The 17,237-nt window shown below is 36.1% G+C and overlaps 1 protein-coding gene across 28 annotated transcripts in view; it reads right to left on the bottom strand.

Moving 5' to 3' along the window:
• The window catches only part of NRXN1 (neurexin 1), a 1,204,011-nt gene that overhangs the window by 566,572 nt on the left and 620,202 nt on the right, over window positions 1-17,237 (bottom strand). For 18 of the 28 annotated variants that reach the window (XM_047745955.1, XM_047745939.1, XM_047745942.1 and 15 more), the window contains 2 exons: window positions 14,151-14,324; window positions 7,934-8,053 (listed from right to left, as the gene is read on the bottom strand). In XM_047745955.1, coding sequence (XP_047601911.1) covers window positions 7,934-8,053; window positions 14,151-14,324 — 294 coding nt within the window. Of the gene's footprint in view, window positions 1-7,933; window positions 8,054-8,966; window positions 8,994-14,150; window positions 14,325-17,237 lie in introns of all 28 variants that reach the window. The other 10 variants (XM_047745932.1, XM_047745934.1, XM_047745950.1 and 7 more) reach the window with 1 other exon arrangement.

Raw genomic sequence — 17,237 nt, 5'->3', positions numbered from 1 at the left:
CATTAGCATTAAAATATTTTGGTGTGATCTACATTAAAATATTTTGGAGTCCTTATACACTAGCCGGGTATATCCACAGTGACAAAGTATATAAAAAACTTGCCCAATCTGGCCACTTCTTTCTAAATCAATCACAATCATATTCTTACATCTATTTCACAAAGTCTAAACTACTTTTGTTCTTATACACCTTCTTTAAAAACATACACACGACCGTCTCTTCAACAATAGTGTTGGCAAAACTGCACAGCAACAGGCAAAAGAAAGAACTGGACCACTTTCTTACACCACACAAAAAAATAAATTCAAGATGTCTGAAAGACCTAAATGTGAGACAGGAAAGCATCAAAATCCTAGAGGAAAACATAGATAGCAACCTCCTTGATATCAGCCATAGCAACTTCTTACTAGATATGTCTCCTGAGGCAAAGGAAACTAAACCAAAAACAAACTATTGGGACTTCATCCAGATAAAAATCTTCTGCACTGTGAAGGAAACAATCAAAGTTACAAGGCAACCTACAAAGTGGGAGAAGATATTTGCAAATGACATATCTTATAAAGGGTTACTATCCAAAATATATAAAGAACTTGTCAAACTCACCCCCCCTCAAAAAAAAAGTCCAGTTAAAAAATGGATAGAAGACATGAATAGATACTTTCCAAAGAAGACACACAGATGACCCACACACACATGAAAAGGTGCTAGACATCACTCATCATCAGGGAAATACAAATCAAAACTTCAATGAGATGTCACCTCATACCTGTCAGGATGGTTAAAATTAACAACTCTGGAAAAAACAGGTATTGGCAAGGATGTGGAAAAAGTGGAAATCTCTTATAGCTGGTGGGAATGCAAACTGTTACAGCCACTATGGAAAATAGTATGGAGGTTTCTTGAAAAGTTAAAAACAGAACTACCCTATGATCCAGCAATTACACTACTAGGTATTTATGCAAAGGATACAAAAATACTAATTCAAAAGGATATATCACCTGAAGTTTATAGCAGCATTATCAACAATGGCCAAATTACAGAAAGAGCCCAAATGTCCATCCTATATTCATACATTCATTCATATATATTATTATGTAAGATGGAATATTAGTGAGCCATAAAAAAAGAATGAAATCTTGCATTTGCAACAATGTGGATAGAGCTAGAGAGTATTATGCTAACTGAAAGAAGTCAATCAGGGAAAGACAAATACCATATGATTTCAGTCATATGTGGAATTTAAGAAACAAAACAAAGAACATGGGGATGAAAAAGAGCAAACCAAGAAACAGACTCTTAACTATGGAGAACAAACTAAGGATTACTGGAGGGAAGGTGGGGGGGAATGAGTTAAATGGGTGATGGGGCTTAAGGAGGACAATGTTGTTGTGATGAGCACTGAGTATTGTATATAAGTGATGAATTACTGAATTCTACTCCTGAAACCAATATTACACTATATGTTAACTAACTAAAATTTACATAAAAACTTGGAGAAAGAAAAATAAATAAAAACAATAAAAACATGCCCACGATAATCTGATTCTATAAAGTTGGAGAATTAACATTCACTCTCTTCACACATTTTCTTGATTAATAAACAAATGCTAAATTATTTATCATTGATACTTATTTAGTATTAAACAGGATTCTGAGAATTCACCATGATTAATCTTCATTTTGTTCACAAGGGCTTTCAGTGCCTCAGTTCTGGTGAGGTAAAAGCCATTTTAAAAAGTAAAAGTAAATCTAAAGGCCTCAAGTTTCAAAAACTCACCCCTTAGATTCAGAGAGTCTCCCTACCCTAGCAGCCCCTGCACTGGCTGCATTACCATAGCTGGGAAGCGAGGTGAGAAACCTGAGCACAATATACTCATAGAGAAAAAAAAATCATTCAGACATAGACTAGGGTCATAGGACTCTTTGAAATATCGTGCAATGAGAACTGAAAGCACTGTAACCCCTTAAGGATAATTAACCAAGGTGACTGGCAGAACCTTCTCTTAATGCAGCCTGAGTCTAGTTGGGTTCTGGTGGGATATGACAGTATTACCCCAGTAACGCAAGCATCCAAGACCAGCTCTAGAGTTAGCTAAGCCCCCAAAATGGTGAGCAATAACATAAAAGCCAAATGAAGGTCGCCACAGAATATTAAGTGAGTCAGAAAAATCAGAGAGTACTTGCAGGTAGAAAAATTCAGCTGGACCTTCTTTCTTGACTTCTGGGGTCAAACTGGCACCATTTAGCACAGAGGCAAAAGCTATTCAGAGTCATGGACTTGATGAACAATACAGGGAGCGAATCCAGATAATTCAAATATAGCAGTGCTCTGTACCATTCTTTGGGGTTTTTCTCCCACTTGAGTTTTCTTATATAGACAAAGCTTAAAACTGTCATTTAACTGCTCAATTGCAAAATGAAAAGACCAATGCTTTCTTGTATTTACTTTTATGATGTCTATTACCAACAAGAACAAAGATGAATTTATATTAAATAGAAGATAATATTTCTATGATAAAGAACATTTCTCTATCATATATGACGCTTTGCTTTCTGTCTTTTATGGCACTTCCTGATCACTATGACCAATATTTTAATTCTTTATGGTCTACCCTAAGATAGGTCTGACCTTGTTTCCCCATAGATAATTTTTCTATGGCATTATCTGTAAATACTGCTTATGAATTGCTTTAAACAACTTAATGACTGCCATTTAGAAATGCTTGAATGATTCAAGGTTAATAAGATTCATCATTCTCACAGTGAGGATCTGGTTGTGGACATAGCTAATTGCTAAATTTTATTCATCCCTAAATGGTACTGGCAACAAATCAGCTCACAGCTTAATTCTAGCGGCAGCTCTAAATGGGACAGAAATAATGTGACTTTGATCCAGTTATTTTTATACATGTTATGATTCATTTCCAGTAGTTCTGATACTGATGCTCAAACACTGGATATTGGATTCTCTTGTCAAACAACAAAAAAGGTGAGAAACAAAGCTGAAGATATTTTTAAATGTCATGGTAACAAGTCACAGTCAAATCTTTTTTCAGTGAACATTTCTAATTCTCACACAAAAGATACGATAAATCTCTATCAGATTTTCTCCTGGAAAATTTAGAATTCTACAAATAGTCTTTTAATGGCAGGGACCATACCCTCCTAGCACCAAAATTACAGCACTATGATGTAATATTCCCTTATGGTAACAGACACCATTGAAGCTGAACCGTAATTTGGCACACAACAATGCTGTACTAACGTTATGTGACAATGTTACCATGTTCACCATTTTCCATGTGATCATAGCCATATTCATCTTCTCCAACCTGACATTAAATTAGCTAATATAGTTACATTCTATTCTGTACCACAGGGTGAAAGCAGGAAAAGGATTATTGCATAGCACAATGGCTTGATAACAGTGTATGTGCGTGTGTGTATGTGTGTGTGTGCATGCATACACAAGCATTGATAGGTGATACGTTGATTTTTATATAGTGAATGTAAACCCTTAGCACAGGTCTGGCACATAGCAAGCACCAAGTAAGTGGTTACACCTACAAAAAGTTCACAAAAACTACAATATACGGTATGTTAAAAAGACCTTTACTCAGGATTTCAGAAGAGGGGAAAGGTAAGGCCAGGACTAGAGAAGTTTCCATGGGATGAAACAGTTAAGTGGAGACTGAAAGTGAAATTATATTTCTTCAAACAGATATAGTGAAAGGAATTCATTCCAGGTGGAATGAGAGCAATCCCAGGAGGATAAATTAGCATAAGCAATGGTGAGGAAATTGGGAAAGTATAATGTTGTTCAGAAAGTCATAAGTAAGTTAATTGGCACTAACACGCCATATGGACAAGGTTCTGCAACAGATAAGGATGAAAATGAAAGCTAGGGTCATGGGGCACCTGGGCAGCTCAGTGGGTTAAGCCTCTGCTTTCATCTCAGGTTATGATCTCAGGGTCCTGGGATTGAGCCCCGAATCAGGCTCCCTGCTCAGCGGGGAGCCTGCTTCCTCCTCTCTCTCTGCCTGCCTCTCTGCCTACTTGTGATCTCTCTCTGTCAAATAAATAAATAAAATCTTTAAAAGCTAGGGTCAGATCACAGAGGTTGATGAACTCCAAATCAATGAATTTGGAGAGTACTGTTAACTGCTGGGGAGGTACTAGAAACCCTTATGCAAGATCCATGCATCTAGTCAGCATGGATTTAGTAAGTCACTATTATTACCAATTATATGCATCATGATGTACAAAACACTGGTTTTATCAGACAAATAAAATAAAATAAAATAAAGAATACTACCTGGGAGAAGCATGTAGTCTTTGTCTTACATGGGGATAAAACCAAACCTAAATCATGATGGTTGATAAAATAGCATCAACGAAGTTCTATAGCAGTCAGTGGAGGAAAAACACTGCCTCTGGTTAGGAGAATCAGGAAAAGCTGGTGATATTTAAAGTAAGGAGAATAGGAAAAAAGAACAAAAGAGGTCAGAAGGCATAGAACGGATTGGAGGAGGAAGAGATAAGAAATGGGAAACTGAACCAGGAAATGTGACTACAATAAGCCCTTCCCCAAATAATATTAAGGACCTAAAATATGTTAATGGTATGGAAGAATCGAGCTAAGTCCATTACACTACACTACGCTACAAATATACGTAGCACTTGCTTTTCTCAATGAGTAGGTCATTTACATGGCAATTTTCTAGGGGAAAAAGGGTTTCACAAACACTTTTCTTTAAAAGTAGCCTTTGGCATCATTTTGCATAAGTACCTCTTTTTGAAAGATTTCTTTAAGTGCATTAATTAGTATGATTTACCCACAATTATACTTACAAGCTAAAAAGTATTCCCATCTTCCCATTGTTAATTATATCTCCCGGCTAACATAAATAAACTTCTCTACTTACTTTAACCCACTCTATGAAATTGATCAGAGAGATGATATTCCAAAGGCGTATTTCAGAGAAAATGTATCTTATTTGTAATTCTTTCCCCTTTTAAAATAATTTCTTTTATTTTCCTTTGTTCATTTGTTTTGGTTTGTTTGTTTTGTTTTCTATGCAGTTTAAGACTGCTATCACAGAATTTATGGATAAATACCTAAGCTACAACGGAAATTTCATTAAGAAACGAACTGTCCTAAATGGCTTCATTAAATAAAAAAAAAAAGTCAACCTCTATATAAAAAAAGTGTTTGTGAAAATCCCAGGAATCACATTAATTCTGTTTGTGCAACTCAGAAAAATTAGGAGACGCAGAAAAGTAATGATTATTTTGATGAATTTAACAACTGAAGAAAATATGGCATGCTACTCTTATTGCCATATCAATTGCATATCTTCAAGGTATGAAAAGAAAAAAGAAAAGAGAAAAGAACAGAAAAAAGAAAAAGACACCAGGCCCTGAATGGAGTCATTTATGCTAAGCCCCAGGTCTCCAAACCAAGACTTAATTTAATTACAGTTTTGGCGTTCCCATAAACCAGTCAATCAGGAACTTCCCAATCAGAAATAGTTAGGTTAGCTGCCTCACAGACCCCTGTCATTCCCTAAAGGAAAGTAACTTTTCAATCAACAGCCTGCCTTTTTTTTTTTTTTTTTCCCAATATAGTATAGCTTTCCTGTCCCTACTCCCTTCTGCCTATAACTCTTTCATTTCATGCAGCTCCTTGGAGCTCCTTTTTATCTGCTAGACTGGATGCTACCTGATTTGAATCAATTTTTGTTCAAATAAACTCTTAAAATTTTTAATGCTTCAGTTTACCTTTTAACAAAGGTAACAGTCACTATTGTACTTTCTACAAATTAAAGTTGATATGAAAATAAGATTTGCTTTTAAATATTGATTTATGCCTACATCGCCTCACCACCAAAACTCCATGCACAAAGCAAGAAACCATTTCCCATTTCCAGAAAACCCATTAAGAGGTAATGATTTAATCAAAATGTATGTATTCTGAGAGCCCTCCAAAGTAATTTTAATGCTGATTGTGCAAAAGGCATATCAGGACACACATTTATTGAATGACATTTACCTTATTTACAAGAAAATAACAAATAGCCTTATCATTATCATCACCACTACTATCATCCAAGAGCAGCATTCAAATAATTTTCTGTAAAAATGATGTGAAGACAGCATGATACTTAGGGTAGGATCTTGATGTTCTGTTAGGAAATGTCTAGCAAATACACGCAGAAAATTATATTCTTCAAACTTAACTGGTATAAGAGAATATACTATCTGACACAACCAAATGGCAACTATTTTATAAAACATGGAAACTAAATTAAGCAAAGTTTGGCAGAGAAAAGTTCTTCAGCAAAATGAAAAACATTTTCATGCAATAAGAAGCTCTCTCAGCTACCACATGTAGTCCTACATCTTTCAGGATTATATTCAGGATTAAAAATTTACCATAATAAAATCATAACAAATTATCAGTCTTCTGGTTGTCCTTGAAAATATTTATGTTATTTTCTATGGGGCAGGAGCAAATGCAGAAAGTTACTATTCTGTATACATATCTGCATATATTAAAAGCATTTATAAGGTTTTTTATTTTCTTTGCTTTAGGTACATGGAAATACAAAAAGTATCTACTGAGACTTCATTTAAGATTATTTATAGAACCCCAACTGGGGTTACTGTTTGTGCAAATGTATGATGGTTTGAATACATGTTCATGTTTCAAGGTTACGTTAATTCTACGGAAGATGTTGCTGGTAGGATGGAGACAAAATATTACCCCAACTATGGTGATACGATTTTTACAGGTCTCTTCCAATATTTTACTTTGTAATAATTGCTTGTTATACCTATATTCAATGTTTTGAAGAGAAATTTTGAAGATAGCTGGTGAGTTATACTATATTCCTAAACTCAGTTCGATGGAATATTTTAGTTTGACCTCATCTTCAACAATGCCATACACATATGTGCGGGTGAAAAGAGAGTCTCAAACAGACAGAGGTCAAAGTGAACAAACTCTAATCCTCCTTAAAATCCATACTCAAGTCCAGCCTCTGTCCCCAAACCCAGAACTTCAATCACAGCATCCTGCATCCTAGAGCTTTTCCTTAAACGTTATTTCATTTATAATATAAATTATGCACTCTGTTTCATAAGCAGGAGGCGCTTCCTGAAATATATTCTCAATATAGTGGAATTTGTTGTTTTGTAGAAAATACTTTTACCATGTTGACATAGTGCTGTAAAGCATGGTCTACTTGAAAGTTAAGAAATAGGACTTTACCCTATATACCAGTTAATTCATTCTTAACATTCTTACTGCAACCATACAGATTAGGTACGAGCAGATATTCTATGATAGAATGTGAATGCTGTGTTTCTGAGTCATGCTTATATTGTGAAACTAAAAGGAGGAAAAATCCACAAGTGGCTAGAATATAAGATAGAGTACTTGAAGGACAGAGTTTAAACATTGTTTTTTAAAGCAAAAGGCAGATATGGGTTTAAAAAGATACAGAAAGGGAAGCATAATGAGACATGTCACCTTTCACAAAAATTATAGCCCTCAACATATAATCTTCTGGAATTAAATATTATTTAATATAAAGCAATAAAAAATCTTTTTTGAAAAAACCAGGGGAGGACTGTCATATGTAGGAAATGAAAAAAGTATTTTCAACAAGGTGACCATTATTAGCAATTCAAAAAATTACAGTAAACAGGTGCAAACCAAACGCTTACCATATCACAGCATTTAGCTAATGGCATCCTTAAGACTTTAGTATTGCAAAAGTGCCCTTTCTGTAGAAACAACTGCTGCTCCTCACTGTGACAGTTTAGCTCACAGATACTATAAAGACCCCCCAGTTTTAGACTCTGGGCATCACACAGTGACTGGAAGCAATGATGACCATCTGAGTCCATACTCAGAGAGGTACTTACGGTCGTTGCAGAGTGGCCCGCTGAAGGAAGTCATGCTACAGTCACAGCTGAAGCCATCCCATTGCTGCAAGCAAACGCCTTGATTAGAACAGGAGTCCTCCTGGCAGGTTGTGCTGGGTCCTGCAAAAACAATCCGAAAGAAACTTGGGTTCTTTAAAACAAAATCCACAAGTGTTTCATACATGAGCTAGGTCACATATAGTAGTTGCCAACACCTCAAATTACATGAGCAAACCAGTGTTGAAAGTTCTAGTTCACACACCTGAATTAGCAACAGAGAAGCTGTAGTAGGAAGGTTTCCGAAGTTTCAGATATAGGACAAAATACACTATAATAGTAAACAACAACTAGTAAAAGCAAGCACATAGCTTCTAGTGTGATTATGGTTGCAAGTAATCTCTTTCCATCATTAGTAATTCTCTATCACCATTTGGATTTTAGAAAAATGCATGGATCTCCTTAACTTCTGACCAATGAACAGAGACACCATGAGAAATGGAGACTAGAGCTTCATGAAATTGAGATAAAGATTGGCAAAGTAACTGAAAAGAGTTATGCAAAATGCTGTAGAAGTTTCCCTGAGCAAACTATGGATAAAGTTATGGTTGTTGGGTGTTTTAGATAGGTATGTTGGCAAGTATCAATTCACATGCTTTAACAATCCATGCAGTTAAACAGAAAATGAAAAAGTCTGTATAAATGACATGCCCCCATTTAACATACGAGTAAAAAGAATTCTAGTCTATTTCTAAAGATTCATAACTAGAACACTGAGAAACAAAGAACTAAAAAAAAAAAAAAAGATGATCAAAGCACTAGAGGCAATCACTATACAAACATATTCAAGACTGAAAGCCTTTATGCAAACTAGGCTATAAAATGAGGTTTCTTGCACAATGTTCAAGAAGGGAAAAATTAAATTTGAACCCAAACAACAGTTACTGCAAAAATGTAAAAAAAAGAATGTTATTTTGGGGTTTCCACTGTGTATTAGGGGGTTTCAGTCTTGTTCTTTACACACGGGGCTATCTACCTTGCAAGTCAGCTTTCATCAATGCAACTTTGTCAGCAAAATAAAAAAAAAAAAAAAAGCAAAATATATTAAATGTTAGTAAGCAATACCAAAATGGGGCAAACACAGAAGAATGTTCAGATTCAAAAAGCATGCTGTTGTAAAGGAGGAGGAAAAAATGCTATGTAGAGCAAACAAATTAATACTAACAGCCATAAATCTTAAGAGAAGCCAAAAATGAGAAAGCGGTAATATATTAGAATTTTTCTATGTTTGTATATATACATAATGGTTAATTGAGCTGATGACATGTAATGAAAGAAATTAAAAGAGCTTTTGTATTTTTTCCTCTCTTAGACAGATATGAATGCATCACCCAAGTGATCACGTTGCTTATTTGGAACATGTGGCACCATTTGTCACGTGCGGATACAGTGCAGACCACGGTCATTAGCAGACCCGTAATTCCTCTCCATTTCTCTTTCCCTCTACGTCTTTCTGTCTTTAACTGCAATTAAAGCTTGAAACTGGGATGCCAGCCATTCGCTGCCAATGGCTGGACTTGAGAGTGACGCCAAACCATCAGAATGTACTAGATCGATCATTGGGGCAGATGAGAGAAGTAAGGGATGGAAGAAGCAGACTGCAGTGCCATTCCACGTACCAGAAAAATCCCTCTACAAGGTTTCAGTGTGGCGTGTTTGTCTTTGTTCTTAGCAGGCTGGGTCTATACCACTCAAGGATTTCAGAGTTATGTCAGCATCTTCCCCACCTTCATAATTCCCTACAACTCTTCTAAACTGCCCCGTGAATATTTATTACAATAGAACCTCACTCATAAGGACTACCTTAGAGAAGGTTAAAAAGGGAATACACTCCATCTGAGTAGCTTTAGAGTAGAAAACTGAAGATATTTCCTAGTCAACACAATAGCTTTTATGAAAATATAAAAACGATACCGGCCCAATTAGATTCTATTAACACTGAGAGCCTGTGAGGTAACTACTTTAGCGAATAAATGGGAACGACCTGTAATTAGCCATTGTGTAAATCAACATTTTCGTAAAATGTCTTTTTAAACATACTCATTACAATGGTATTTCCATTACAATTTTCTCAGTAAAGGGAGTCCTCATAGAAAACTATTGAATTTAACCTAACCTATGTGAGTTTTCACAAATTAAGAAACCCTAACATTGTAGGAATGAATTATAGAATAACAGCAACGATAGGTATACTGATGGCAACGGTAATAATAGTTTTTATTGTTAATAATAATTTCCAGGCCTGGAAGCTCTGAACGGATGTAACAGGTTTTCCCACCTATCTCATGCAAGAACGAAGAACCACTAAACGTCTTAGCTTTTGTGGTTCCTCCAGTCTGTGCAAGGTTAAGTGGTCTAATGATCTTTATCCAATTGCATTAGAGACTGAAAATAATTATTGTTTATTTGGAAAACAAAACAAAACAACAAACAACTCTTAAAGCAATACTCCTTCGCACAGCCTCTTGTGGGACGAGTGCAGGAGTCGGGAGTAGTGTGCGCCCAGCATGGGTTGGGGGCTGGTTATCAGAACGTGGCTGCTCCCTTTCTTGCCCAGCAGAGGGTATGAACAGGAATAGGAATGGATGAAGAGCCAGATTATCGTCCTTTTATTTTTATAAAAATTATCAGAAATACAATTGCAACATAATACTAATTCTAAAAGTGGCAAAACTGCAATCCTAAAGACAAATGTGTCCATGGGGTAGAACAGCAACTAGAGTATCTGCCAAACCTTTATGTGAGCATAAAGACATGCTTTACTATTATTATTTTTTCATTATCACAACAGTCTTTTTATATTCAGGTATTATAGGAGAATGCATGCCTATGCCTGACAAGACACATTTTTCAAAATACTCACCTTCTAGAACAATATTTAAACATTGACAGGCATTTGTGCAAGACAAAGCCCTGAATTTATTTTCCCTTTAGTTATTCAATGTTCCTTTTATTTTATCACTGAATAAAATTGGGAACAAGCCACAAGGACATTTGTATTAAGTGGTTAAGTATAAGGATATGTCTGAAGAAGAAAAGAAGTGAAGGTAAAACTAAAATCTCTGGAAACCAAAGAAGTAAGAGAGGGAAGTGTTTTGATGCCTGGACTTTCAAGTACGGCAAACTTGGGTTCAAAGCTTCCATCATTCACGTACGAGCTGTGTGACCTTAGGAAGGTCAACTTACATCTCTGAGGTTCAATTTACTCATCTAAAAAAAAGTCAGCACTACCTAATTTACAGAGTTTTGAGGATTCAACGAAAAAGCCTGTGTAGGGCGCCTGGGTGGCTCAGTGGGTTAAAGCCTCTGCCTTCGGCTCGGGTCATGATCCCGGGGTCCTGGGATCGAGCCCCGCATCGGGCTCTCTGCTCGGCAGGGAGCCTGCTTCCTCCTCTCTCTCTGCCTGCCTCTCTGCCTACTTGTGGTCTCTGTCTGTCAAATAAATAAATAAAATATTAAAAAAAAAAAAAGCCTGTGTAAACTTATTGTCACTGGTGCTAAATCAATGGTAACTTTGATAATTAAGTATTTCTGTACCTTATTATAATAGTTCTGGGGCTGAAGGGTATGAGACTATGCAAAGAGTGAATTAATTTTTCCCCCTTGACTTTATATATGAAACTTATCATGACTTGGTATTGAGTTTAACTAAGCCAGATTATTGGTTGATTGCCAGTCTCTATGGTCTCCGACACAAGCAGGGAAATGCTACCCTAGCAGTGATTTGCAAAGTGTGGTCCCTGGAACAACAGTATCAGCATCATTGTAGGAATGTGTTAGAAACGTAAACTTTAGGGTCCTGCTGAAGCAGCCACCCTGGAGGGTAGTGTTCCGTAATTTGGGTTTTAACAATTCTCCAGGAGATTCAGATACTGGTTCAAGTTTGAGAAACATTCATCTGAAGGGACTTGGACAAGGCAAGCTTCTTCCTTAGCTAGTGTGTTATATAAATAAAAGCAGCGATTACCAAATGCAATTAGTTAAAAATGGAAGACAGCAAGTGGTTACTAGGAAAGACCAAGAACTTTCTACATGAAAGGGGCTTAGAGATTTGTGGGTCTTGTGGGATAGGAATGACAGAAAATCTTGAAAGATATTATTTGGTTATTGTCACATTTACAGAATTTCTATTAACATGAAAGTTAGTGATTCCAATGTGATATGGATTTAAAATTCCATGAGACAACTGTCTTTAGAGAGAGAATTGATCAAATGTCTAGAATTTGATCACTAATCCTAAAAACATGTATATGTCATCCATTGCACCTATGAGTTGTATATCTGAGATCATTTTTAAGAACTGCAGAGGACAGAAATAGTTATAAATTAAAAGTTGTTAAACTTGATGTTAGAATGAAAAAAATCAGGGAAGTGTCAAAGCAGACAGGCAGGGACATGGTAACATTCTAAGAAAAAAAAATGGGGGGGGGGGTTAAAAAGAGGCTAAGAATTATTAAAGCTCAGATATTAAAGCATCCTAGATAAGGTAGGGAAGGAGCCAATGTCATTATCTACCGAATGATTTCATGTGTTCGAATAGTCATTTGTTACCCAGGAGGATGTATAATAATCTTAACCAAGTTGCTTAATAGATTATGTTAGAAAATAAAACTGAATATCATTTCTGCAAATATTCTTTGGTCAGTACAGCTTCCCCTCATTAGTTTTCCCTTCTACCCATCCACACACCTCACCTATGTGCCTGTGCTGGGGGGTCATGTGTGTTTGTTTTTCCGTCTTGTGGGTGTTTAGCTGTGAACATGTCCGTCTGCTCCTAGTATCTCTTCGCAGGTGAGAAGTCATTTACCAAGCAACTTGTAAAAAGGTCTATTTTTTTTGGGGGGGGGAGTACTGTAAGCAATTTGTACTACTTTTTTCCCCTTTTTCTAATGTATATATTCTTACTGATTAGATCACCTCTAAGAATCCAAGTTATGAGCCACATCCTTATAACCATCCAGTAAAAGTAATTATTCACTTAATGATCTTATTTCCTTTGGTAAATGGAGAAAATAGGTTCTCTTTGTTTTACAAGTATTATACCAAAATTTGAAATAAAGAAAATAAATATAGCAATAACAATTAAAAAATTCAACAAAGGCTTCTATCAAATAGCATTATCTTCTGGCAGGATTTAATCACAGTTTAAATTTTACCTGACTTTTCAAGGGAATATATGTTGTGGAGGAAAAAAAAAATGTATGTTCAAAAAAACCCAAAAAACAACAAAACATAAACCTCCACGTACTTAGGTAACTGCTAAATCTAATGGCATTATTTTGGCCAAGAAAAGATGAGTCATAGTCTCCTGGGGAATAGGAATTCGCATGTCTTTCTTTGCCTCTCCCAAATAAAATTTCCTTATGAATCTAAAATTTTCAAAATAGCCCAAACTGTTTTCAACATTAAAGGAGAAGCAGCAACACATTCAGAGCCCCAAAATTTAGGATAATGTGATTAAATTACATTTATGGAGGGATAATTGGCTCAAATAATCTGAGGTGTTGAAATGAAAATTATCTAAAATGAATGTAGCAATCAAAAAGTACTCCTACAGATCTTAGTCTGATAGAGAGCACAAAAGAACAGAAAGATACTTGAGCACATTTCTCAAGTAAGGAATATTAGTCTTTGGTAAAAGAAGAAACCAATTTTTGCTAAAACAAACTGATGATATACAGAAGAAATTTGTGCTGGGTAGATACAAACCAAATAGTGATGTGACAACGGATACCTGAACTTTATTCTCCTGTTATATCTTGCTGAATGTAGATTTGAAACAAATAGTCTCAAATGATTGACACTTGCTGGAGCAAATCTACTTTTTTTAGTCGAAACAGGATATCTATTTAATGTTAGAAAGCAAGCATTGCAGAACTGATTAACACACTAATTAGGCAAACTATCAAATGCAAAGGAGAAAATAACAAGATTCATACACAGAGCCCCCATCTTACATAAGGCCTTAGTGTAGGTTTGCAAACATTCCAGAAAATTTAAGATTTATATGATGAAACGTGAAAAGCACAAACAAGGATTTCTAAGCCCTATGGTGGGGTTTGAACAGTTGGCAGAAATAAATTTTGCTGACTAGAGAGATTTGTTCTTATTTATGGGTGGAATTAGAATTACTTAGAGTTTGATAACAAAGATCTAGTACCTTCACATCCTCTCTCAATCTGTCCATTGCAGAAAAGAGCATCCGAGATGAGGTCTGGAAGTCGTCCGTTTAAATCAACTGATGCCAGGCAGCCTTGAAAGCCCTCCTTGGCATGGACGAGTTTCGGCAAAGATTTGTATGTTTCTTTAGCCACTCCTCCTATATACAAGTCACCTGTGGGAAGATCAAAGTTTGGTCACAAAAGTAACTTGTCATACAGTAGGACAGAAAATAGTTTGGTTTATATTTCATTAAATTAACTAAATTCATTTTAAAAGTCAATTTATAATTAGACATTTTCTTAAAAGTGTAAAACAGATCCGCACTTGAAGACATTTCTAGAAGCTATTTCCACAGAGAACTGAAGAAGCACAACACAGTGTAGCAAAGCGGAAGGAATATGGGCCCTGGAGTTGCATAACCTTGCACTGAAATCTGAGCCTGGTTATTTACCAACTCTATGGCTTTTAACTTTTTTTTCCCCCCAGTTTTTCTGATCATTAAAAACCTCGTTTCTAAAACATGAATGATAAAATTTGTTCTATCGGTTTTCATGAGAATTAAATGAGATAAAATACAGGACCTATCCACTACAGTAAAAATAGGAAGTAGATACTCAGTCAACCTTCTGCTTAGAGAACTCTGGGTCTTTCAGTTCATCAGAAGCTCAACAAATTCTCTCTATGGTCCACAATTACCTTTTTCACTAGGCTTATGCCCATTATCCTTACCTGTACCTATAGTATTCACTCACTGACTCCCATAAGAGTCTGCATATGTCTGAGTGTTACATCCTTTTTCAGGCATATATATATATGGATATATATATATATATAAATTAGGTGAAGTTATACCACTCTGAATTCTTTATGCTATTCTGGGATCTGTTAACAAGTTATCGATTATTTTTCTTTCTAATTTTATTGCAGTTTCTAATGGAACACTTTGGTCTGCTTTGTCATTTCATGTCTCGAGGTGTGAGATTTCCCAACTTCATGGACCATTACTTACAAGGAGAGATTGCAACCCACATTTGATGATATTTCACCTCCTATCAAATACTATCTGCCATACCTGTATGGCACTGAGTAGATGTAATTCACTGACTTTTGTAAACAATCAATGCAGAAGATATGGATGGTGACCCCAACATTCCATAATATACGTTTGTATTTAAAAGCTTTGCTAAACACTCTATTGAGCAAACTGCTTTTCTGACATTTCATTGTCAGTTGAATTTTCTTTCTCACATTAACCTTCCTAACTTTCATGCCACCTGATGACTTTTCCCCAATGTAACATAAAACTCCTACATTTCTAATGTTTCTCTGGGTCCCTCTGTGTTGTCTTCATGTGACTGGGAAAAAAGGAGAACTGTTACCCAAATGAATGCTCATCCTGTTTGTTGAGTCATGAGTGATAAAGTTCTTGGTCTCTGACCCAGAAAGCTTGTGTCTTCTGCCAGCATCTGCAAAACGGTGACAAGCTAACTAACTAGATTGTAAGGAGGCTGAAACCACAGATAGAACAGTCCTGAACTGTACTGAGATATAAAGTGAGCTTGATTAAAGTCATTTAGCCTTAGAAACTGAGGACTTAAGTCCCTGACCTATTAACTAAAGCTCTAGGGAGTACACTAGGGTGCCACTGATCTTGCGTAATTTGTACGAAATGTACTGAATGCATTTACTTTCCCTACCTCTTAAATAAACATCTACTGACTACTAACCAAATTCTTTTTTTTTTTTTTTTGGCCTTCATTAACATATAATGTATTATTTATTTCAGGGGTACAGGTCTGTGATTCATCAGTCTTACACAATTCACAGCATTCACCATAGCATATACCCTCCCCAATGTCTATCACCCAGCCACCCATTCTCTCCCACCCTCCTCTACTCCAGCAACCCTCAGTTTGTTTCCTGAGATTAAAAGTCTCTTATGGTTTGTCTCTCTTTCTCTGGTTTTGTCTTGTTTCACTTTTCCCTCCCTTCCCCTATGATCCTTTGTCTTGTTTCTCAAATTCTTCACATCAGTGAGATCATATAATAATTGTCTTTCTCTAATTGACTTATTTCACTTAGCATAATACCCTCTGGTTTCATCCACATTGCTGCAAATGGTCAGATTTCATTTTTTTGATGGCTGCATAATATACCATTGTGTGTGTGTGTGTGTGTGTGTAAGCATGTGCAAATCACATCTTCTTTATTCATTCATCTGTTGATGGACATCTAGGTTCTTTCCAGAGTTTGCCTATGGTGGACAATGCTGCTATAAACATTCGGGTGCACGTGCCCCTTCGGATCACTACATTTTTATCTTTAGGGTAAATACCAAATAGTGCAATTGCTGCATTGTGAGGTAGCTCTATTTTCAACTTTTTGAGGAACCTCCATGCTGTTTTCCAGAGTGGCTGCACCAGCTTGCATTCCCACCAACAATGTAGGAGGGTTCCCCCCGTTTTTATTAATCCATTCTGATACCCTGTGTCTTTTGACTGGGGCATTTAGCACATTTACATTCAGGGTAACTATTGAAAGATATGAATTTAGTGCCATTTTATTGCCTGTAAGGTGACTCTGTATTGTCTCTGTTCCTTTCTGGTCTATGTTACTTTAAGGTTCTCTCTTTGCTTAGAGGAACCCTTTCAATATTTCCTGTAGGCCTGGTTTGGTGTTTGCAAATTCTTTTACTTTTTGTTCATCCTGGAAGCTTTTTATTTCTCCTTCTATTTTCAATGACAGCCTAGCTGGATATAGTATTTTTGGCTGCACGTTTTTCTCATTTAGTGCTCTGAATATACCATGCCAGTCCTTTCTGGCCTGCCAGGTCTCTGTGGATAGGTTTGCTGCCAATCTAATATTTCTACCATTGTAGGTTACAGACCTCTTGTTCTGAGCTGCTTTCAGGATTAATTTTTTTTTTTTTTTTTTTTTTTTTTTTTGTCTCTAAGACTTGTAAGTTTTACTCTTAGATGATGGGGTGTGGATCTTTTTTTTTTTTTTTTTTAAATTTTGAGGGGGGTTCTCTGTGCCTCCTGGATTCTGATACCTGTTTCCTTCCCCAAATTAGGGAAGTTCTCCA

This window comes from Lutra lutra, chromosome 9 (genome assembly GCF_902655055.1).
Source record: "Lutra lutra chromosome 9, mLutLut1.2, whole genome shotgun sequence".
Classification (NCBI taxonomy): domain Eukaryota; kingdom Metazoa; phylum Chordata; class Mammalia; order Carnivora; family Mustelidae; genus Lutra; species Lutra lutra.
Note: the sequence above shows the minus strand (reverse complement) of the source record. Positions and strands in the feature narration are given on the sequence as shown.